Raw genomic sequence first — 8,926 nt, forward strand, 5'->3', positions numbered from 1 at the left:
AAAGTCGAGGCTTGAATTTTTTCTTCAGTTCCCCCAGCTTGAGAAATGCTGACCGTGTTCTTCCTTTTTATTTTTCTAATTCCAAATCTTTGTATATTTTATTATAGTATTTGGCTTTATCTTCTTGAGCTTATTTTTGAAATTTTCTGTTCAGCTCTTGGACCTCCTCAAATCATTGAAATTAACTGAAGTATAATCCGATATTGAATGTAAAACTGATTATCTGCTCTGCCACACATAATGGTCACTATGAACTGGAATTCATTTGTGAGCAACTATTTTGGCTTTGTGTGTGTGTGTGTTTAGCTCATGAGGTTTGGGTGGAGTTGACTCCTCCTTCCATACTATAGGAGAGGGTGAGTCACGTGCTGTGCATGCCCCAGGCTGTATCCTTCAAAATCCTTCTTGAGACTTATAAAGAGCCATCTGGATCCTGAACACTGAAAACAAGGCAGATTGGAGGCTGTCAGCATCCTACCAACAACAACTCATATTCATGTGTTAATATGAGTACAAGTGGAGACAAGAAACTTGTGACCTCATCTATTTATGTTTCCCGTGGACCTGATTCTTCATTTGCACTTCATTGTACCCTAATTGTGAGTGTTGTTATCTAAAACTTTCTCAAGTTCTTGGTGGAATGAGTTTAAGATATAAATTACATAGTAATTTTATATGAAATAATTCTGAATCTCATATCCTCATAGTGTCTCTATGAGGCAAGGACAGAATGCATCAATATTCTCATTTTTAAGAAAGAGAATGAAGCTCAGATGTTTTAAATTATTTTATCAGTAGGTTTTTAATGTCTCTATCCAGCATGTTTCAGAACTGTCCCTAGAACTCAATGCCTTATTTCCAATATGAAACTCTTTCTACAATTTTAACCCAAACCCAAACCTACTGCCATCGAGTCAATTCTGATTGATAATGGCACTGTGGGATAAAGCACTGGACTGAAAGGTCTGTTTGAACCACAAGGTCAGTGGTTCAAACTCACCAGCCACTCCTTGGAAACCCGATACAGGGTGTCTATGAGTTGGAACTGACTCTATGGCACTTAACAACAAGAGGACAGAATAGGATTTCCAAGACTGTAAATCTTTAGTGTAGCAGACTTATTTATCCTTCTATTGAGCAGCAACTGGTGGATTCAAACAGCCAACCTTTTGGTTAGCAGCTCAATGTTTAGTCTTCTGTGCCACCAGGGGTCCTTTCTACTATATTAAATTCTATTATAATATATATTTGTATATTATGCATAATATATTTAGTGTATTGCATGTATATGTTATATGCTCATTATATAATTAAAAAAAAATCAATTGTCATTGATTAGATTCTGACTCATGGTAATTCCAGAGTAGAATTATGCTCTATATTATATAATGGTGATAGTTGTGGTTATGTGCTTTAGAGTCAATTCCAACTCATTTGTTGTTGTTGTTGTTAGCCTCCTTCAAGTTACTGCTGACTCATAGCAACCCTATGAACAGCAGAACAAAACACTGCCCAGTCCTGGGCCAACCTTACAATTGTTGCCATGCTTGAGCCCATTGATGCTGCCACTTTGCCAATCCATCTTGCTGGGCAAATTCCTCTTTTCCTCTGACCCTCCACCTTACCAAACATGATATTTTTCTCCAGCGACTGGTCCCTCCTGATAAAATGTCCAAAGTATGAGAGATGGTTTGGCCATCTTGGACTTCAAGGCGCACTCTGGCTTCTTCCAACACAGATCTGTTGGTTCTTTTGGCAGCCATGGTACTTTCAATATTCTCCTCCATCACCATAACTCTAAAGCATCAATTCTTCTACAGTCTTCCTTATTCACTGTCCAGATTTCGCATGCATATGAAGTTATATTGAAAATACCATGACTTGGGTCAGACACACCTTAGTCCTCAAGCTGACATCTATCTTTGCCCTTCAACACTTTAAAAAGGTCTTGTGCAGTGGATTTGCCTAATACAATATTTAGTTTGATTTCTTGACTGCTACTTCCATAAGTGTTGATAGTTGATCCAAGAAGAATGAAGCCCTTGACAACTTCAATCTTTTCTCCATTGATAAGAATGTTGTTTATTGGTCCAGTGGTGAGAATTTCTGTTATCTTGACATTGAGATGCAATCCATACCAAAGGCTATGGTCTTTGATCTTTATCAGTAAGTATTTTAAGTCCTCTTCACTTTCAGACAACAAGGTTGTATCATCTGCACCTCGCAGGTTGTTAATGAGTCTTCCTCCAATCCTGATGCCATGTTTTTCTTCATTTAAGACAGCTTCTCAGGTTATTTGCTCTGCATACAGGTTGAATAAGTATGGTGAAAGAATGCAATCCTGTCGCACACCTTTCTTGATTTTTTTCCCCATTTTTTCATGAACTTTTTTTGTTAATTTTTTATTGTGAATTATGTGATAGTTTATATGCAAGAACATTATCTTTATATTCATCATATCATATTTTGTTTCATTGTAATGATTACAATCCCATACCTTTCTTGATTTTAAATCATTCAGTGGTCCTTTGTTTTGTTTGAAGAACTGCCTCTTGGTCCATGTACAGATTCCTCATGAGTACAACTAAGTGTTCCAGAATCCTCATACTTTGCAATGTTGTCCATAGTGTGTCATGATCCACACAATCAAAAGCCTTTGTGTAGTCAATAAAGTCACCCTATACAGGGTTTCTAAGGCTGTAAATCTTTACAGGAACAGAAAGCCTCATCTTTCTTCCACAAAGCAGCAGATGGCAGATTTGAACTTCTGACTTTGCAATTAGCAGCCCAACTTTTGTCCCACTATATCACCAGAGTACCTATATTAGATAGGACTTGTTGCTTTCTGTTTTCTGTTTCATTCTATTGTGCAGAGGGTCCCTATAGGTCAGCACTGACTCAACAGCACCTAACATTGCTTTTTATATTTTACTTATACAGTGTATTTGTGTTATATTGTATTTAATATATACATTAAGGCCCCTGTGTGGATCTTAAGGATGGCCCCTTAAAATACATTAATGTATATACTAACCCTTTTTCAGTTTGAATTTTTTATTGAAACCATGCATTTTCAGTAATGGAAGACATTTTGAATAAAATGAAAAAAATTGTTGAGGTTATATGTATTTTGATATAATAAGTGGGATTAAAATGTTTTGAGGGGCTTCTAATGGGATTAGGCCCATTGCTTTAGATCACAAAGTTCTACAACCCCCCACCAGATAACAGCATGCATTAAAAGTGGAATAACAGCTTCCTACTGAATTACAGAGGTAAAAAATGTAGGTGAGCACTCTGTGTTCCACAGATCAACAAAGAGCTAAGCACTATAGAAAAAAAATACTTAGAATACTCAGAATATTTCTTATAAAACCTAGCACTCTATTGTGTTTCTAGGTCCTTCAGTGGCACAAGTAGTTTATGCTGACTATTAATCTAAAGGTTGGCAATTTAAACCTACCCAGAAGAAAGACTTGATGATCAGCTTCCATAAATAGTTCAGTAAAAAGTTCGACTCTGTAACATACAGGGTCTCCATGAATTGGAATTGACTTAAAGATGCTGGGCTTGGGTATTGGATATATTTATCTTCCTTAGGCATCTTTCATGGAGATTATCCATCAGATTTGTAACTGATAGCTATTTTTATGAAGGGTTCTATTGAAGAGAAACATTTAAATATGAAAACGTAGGCCAAATGCTTTTAGTATCACTTGGTTCTGTCTATGTAAAGTACCTTCTTGGAAGAGTGAAGTAATTGACAGTTCCAACTATTGGGTGCCAGCTTCCAGAAAGCCTGTACACTATCTGTCTCCCCAAAACAGCATGTTTAGTGATAATCAATCACAGAGTAACAAAGTGGGAAAGCAGCAGTTACAAACCTGACTTCCTCTGGAGCCATAAGTAAAAGAGCAGAACAGTCCCAGCCAGGAAACCGAGCAGTGCCCCTGCCACTCCTACAGCCAGAAGGAGGCTCTTGTCCACTGGAGGCTCTAAGGAGAGAGGCCTAGGGGTGAGCTTCTGAGGGAAGGGAATTGAACTAGAATTCTGCAGATATTATGCAGGCATAGAAGAGTGAGGTATGTATATGTGGAGAGAGCTAGTGAGTTATGCCTCAGTTTGAAATGGTTAAGTGGGTGTTTAGTAATTTGTCTGATTTGTATAATCTACTCTTTTCAGTCTAGTGAGCTTCCACAATCTCCATTCTCCATTTCCATTGGAAAACCCCAATTTTAAATCAACTATAACTAAATACCCTCTCTCATATGCTAACACCCATGGCCCATAGCCTCCCACCAACCCACCTATAACATTTAATGACACTCTGTCACTGTGATCTGTCCCCAGGTCATTTCTGGCTTCGCAGGAGTAGTTCCCAGAGTGCTCTGAGGTCAGGGAGATGTTGAAAGATGAACTTCCTCCAGAGGGTGCTGAGATGTTCCCCAGAATGACATCCTCAAGGTAGAACAAGTATAGAATGGGGGGAGAGCCTCTCTGGGCCTCACAGTGAAGCTCCACCACGTCCCCCACTATAGGCTGGGCCCTGGGAACTCTGACTGTAAGGACAGAGTGAGACACTGAAACTGACAGAGACAAAGGGAATGTTAGAGAGGATCTCTTCTGCAACACCTCCCCCACCCAGCATATCAACACATCCTCTACCCCCTCAAATCTCACTGTGTCCACAATCTAGATCTAACCTTAGAGCAGTGCTGTCCAACAGATTTCTAGAATGTTCTGTATCTGTGGCATTGTCCAATATGGCAGCCATTAGCTATTTTGCTTTAAATACCAACGCGATCCAAACTAGGCAAACTAGAATTTACTTCTGAAAATTATCCAGTAAAAAGCCTATGGATCAGCAAAAGCTGAAGAGGCAAGGAACTTCCTCCAGAGCCAACAGAGAAAGAAGTCCTATCCTTAAAGCTGGCTCTCTGAACTCAGATTTCTAGCTTGCTGAAGTGTGAGAAGTCCTGGTGTGGCACTGTAGGTTAAATACTGAAATACTAATAACAAGGTCAGCAGTTCAAACCTACCAGCTGCTCCTCAGAAACTCTATACAGGGTTGCTATAAGTCAGAACTGATTCAACTACACTTAACAGCAATGACACAACAAACTGTGAGAAAATAAATTTCTGTTTCTTAAAGCCAAAACAAACAAACAAACAAAAAACCCTATAGATCACCTCAGAATATTTTCCAGTATAATACTGGAAGAAAAGCTCTCTTGGATAGAAGGCACTCAAAATACACGGTAGGTACAGATATGAAGGGGCTTCAAAATTTTCATTATCTTTTAATCTCATGATCTTTTTGAAGCCCCCCATGAGTTGTACATGGTATCAACTCATCGGCAACTAACAACACCAGCTAGATGTGACTATTGAGTATTTAAAATGGTGGCTCAGTAGGACAAGTGCTGTTCTGTGAACCAAAATGTCAATGATTCAAACACCCATCCACTCAGTGGGGAAAAAAATGAGGGATTGCTATGAGTCGGTAGCGACTCAATGGCACTTAACAACAACAACAACTCCCACAAAGATTTATAGTCTCAAAAACCCTATACAGGCCCCCCCACCCAAAAAAAAAAAAAAAAAAAGCTAAAGAGGATAGAGAGAAACACTGTTAACTGTGGTATATGGAGGGGATTATAATCAATGTAATGAAACAAGTTATATGAATGGTTGAATGTGAAACTGATGTTGCGCCCTGTAAACTTTCACTCAATCCACAATAAAAACCTTAAATTAAAACAACAACAACAACAACTATGAGTTGGACCTGACTCCATGGCACATAACAACAATGATATGAATGAATACGTGAATAGTAATTTATTGTATTGAATATCATAAATGTGGAAGCATTTACTCAAGAGCTGTAATGATGAATTTATAAGAAGACTTTCTCTGGTCTGCTGACTACAACAGGGTTCTTGTTCACCTTTCTCATCTTACTGTTTTCTTATTTTTACCATCATAACCAAACTTATAGTGCCCTGAAACAAGCTATTTATTTTGTAAGCTCTGTCTTTGTCAGAAAGGAGTTGACTTTCCATAGCTCTGGTGTCTGGCTACCTTAAACTGTTCTCGTGGAACAATAGGATCCCTGAGCCTAGTTTGAGAATCTCTGGCTGAGTTGAGGAATGATGAGACTCACCTCTCACAGTGATGTTTACTCTTGCACTAAAGATGGGACCATAGCCATTGTTAGCAGAACAAAAATACACCCCAGCATCACTCTCACTCATAGCAGGGATCTGCATCTCTGCTCTCTGGGATTTCTGAGATGTCCTTCTCACTATCCCCTTCAGACTTTCCTTGTACCAGGAGAATGTGGTGTCTCCTGTGCCTTTAGTCACGGAGCAGACAAGGACCAGCTTTCCCCCTTCAGCCACCTGTTTCTCTGGGGGACGGGTCTCCATGAGTGCTCCAGATACAGGGATTCCTGTGTGAACACAAGACAACATGATGGAACTGACTGAGGAATATCGGGAATGATTAGAGTGGGAGAAATTTAGAACAAGACCAAAAAACAAAGATCTTAGCAGAGTGAGATTTGAAGATGGTGGGGGTCAATTCTGAATCTGTTTCTAGGGGAGGAAAGATCCTTCCTTACCTCCCAGCCATACTAAAGTATGAGCTTCCTCATCTTATCATTGTCCTCACTTCAGGATCCCTGATCCCTCCAGGGAATTAGAGTGGGCCAAGGAAAGCTTTTCAGTGAGTCTTATGTTGGAGAATGTGAAGGACACTGGGAAACAACAGCCCTATTTGAAGTGAAGTCACATAAGAAAATAAATTACCTTCTCTCCCATCTTTTCAGGAGCTCTGGTAGTGTAGGGGTTACAAGTTGGGCTGTTAACCTCAAAGTCAGTAGTTCAAAACTACTAGTCCTTCCTCAGGAGAAAGATGAAGCTTTCTGCTTCCATAAAGATTTACAGTCTCAGAAACCCTATGAGTCAGAACCAACTCCATGGCACATAAACACCACCACCACCACTACCCATCTTTTCAAACCTAGCTCACACCCTCCTGCTTTAGTACTATCTTTTCTGACTGTTCCAATTCATATGGGTCTCTCTTTTCCAAATTGAGTTAGAGTTGGTACTAGGTATTCACCTATCTGACTATCCATTTCTTGCCTAGAAGGATTATTCCTAAGATGTTACTTGCATCTTCCACAGCTTCAACAACATAACTGGGTACCCAGGCAATATTTCATTATTTCACAATAGTAAGGACAAATTTAGAGGGATGTGGAAGGCATCCTGAAGTCTCGATATTCTTGGAGACTCTTGAAACCATTCTCCTACTGCACTATTAGAAGTTCAGGATAGCATCATCCCCCCATTTCCATGTTAACAGAGGAAGCTTACAGAAAAAAAAGAATTAAGGTCCAAGTAATGCCCCCATTATACCCTCTTCTCCCCAGCTTTAGTGTTTCTTTTCACCAAAACTCACTCTGCACGTGGATTTGAACTCTCTGACTCCATTTCCTGATGTTGGAAATCACTAGCTGTGCCTCACACCTATAAGACCCTGAGTGTTCAGTCCATATGGTAGGGATCTGGAGCTCAGAGGACATGCTAAAGCCTGTTCCGAGGACCTGGTCTTCTCTGTAGAAGCAGAATTGAAGCTGGGTGTGTGACGCTTGTGACAGGAGCCTGGTTTCACATTTCAGGGTCACTGGGCTCCCTTCTATAGGCTTGGAGGGTCTGGCTTTCATTTCAGGAGGGAGAAAGAGATCTAGAGAGAATATAAACATAATCATCAGGGCAGTGAGGCTCATAACTCAGAGACAATCACCTGTGTTCTTAGCAAACAGATCTTATAGAACCGTGTCAATGGAATTACCACCCACCACCCTGATAGAAATGATTTATCAGAGTATCCATCCATGGCTTTCCAAGACACTCTGTCTTCTTCACCTCATGACTGCTTTGCTTGCATCCAACCCTGATCCACCTGGAGTGTAGACATTACCTTGAACCATGATCCTTACATGACTTGAATATCGTTTCCGTGAAGATATATCATCTCCAGAAGCAGTGCAGCTGTACATGCCATTGTAGCTGGAGGTTGCATTTAATATGATGTAGCTTGAATTTCTTCTAAAAGTAGTAAGTTCTATTCCATCCTTGTAATAAGTCATTTCATTTAATTTCTCATCCTTTTTCCCCAAGCATCTCAGATTCACTGTGTCTCCTTCAAAGATAGAATGTGGAACCTGAACAAATTGTCTCAGTTCCTGCCCTTTCCTTGTAAGTTATGTCCTCCTTCTCTTTTGAGGTCAGAAATTAAATTTGTAAACAAGGGAGAGCTGGAACAGAGAGATATAGGCAGGGCTAGAGCAACTGGGACTAGGGGAATGGAATACACTTTCCTGAAGCTGTTGGGAAAACAGGTTAGTACAAGCTTCCCAGGTTTCAGTGCTGGGCGCTGTTATTCTGAGAAGAAACAACAAAGGGGAACGTACAGGACTTTCCTCTGTCAGGCACTGCAAAAGAGAAAGAGGCATCAGAGATTAGGACACCACAGGGTGTTTTTTTTTCCAACTCACATCCTGGCTTCTCTTTCTTTTTGTGCATTCTCTATGCTGCTCTTCCCTCCACTTCCTCCTTCCTTCCTTCCTGCCACAACTCAACCACCTGATGGCCCTTCTCCAGTTCATCATCAGGATTTACTCAGCAGTTTTCTCTGTTGATTCCAGAGGCTAAAGTGGAATAACACAAAGACAGGAAGGATAGTGGTAAAGGAAATTTAGCCCTTCCCTTTCCTCAACTCCTGGTCTCCAGTAACTGTCCTCTGACTTTCATGTCTAGAGGAGGGTTGTAGCTGAAACTTGATCTCATCAAAGACCAACTTGGGGATGAGGGACTATCTTTTTGCAAGAACACTTGGTGAAAGCAAATGATTC

At 40.1% G+C, this 8,926-nt stretch overlaps 1 protein-coding gene across 1 annotated transcript in view; it reads right to left on the reverse strand.

Annotated features, from left to right (window-relative positions):
* Window positions 1–8,926, reverse strand: part of FCRL3 (Fc receptor-like 3) — a 173,032-nt gene that overhangs the window by 12,397 nt on the left and 151,709 nt on the right. Inside the window, 2 exon segments of the mRNA XM_006878204.1 lie at window positions 6,167–6,454; window positions 7,993–8,214. Of these exon segments, the coding sequence (XP_006878266.1) occupies window positions 6,167–6,454; window positions 7,993–8,214 (510 nt within the window).

The sequence above is a fragment of the Chrysochloris asiatica genome, unplaced genomic scaffold (assembly GCF_000296735.1).
Source record: "Chrysochloris asiatica unplaced genomic scaffold, ChrAsi1.0 scaffold00042, whole genome shotgun sequence".
NCBI classification, from domain to species: Eukaryota; Metazoa; Chordata; class Mammalia; order Afrosoricida; family Chrysochloridae; genus Chrysochloris; species Chrysochloris asiatica.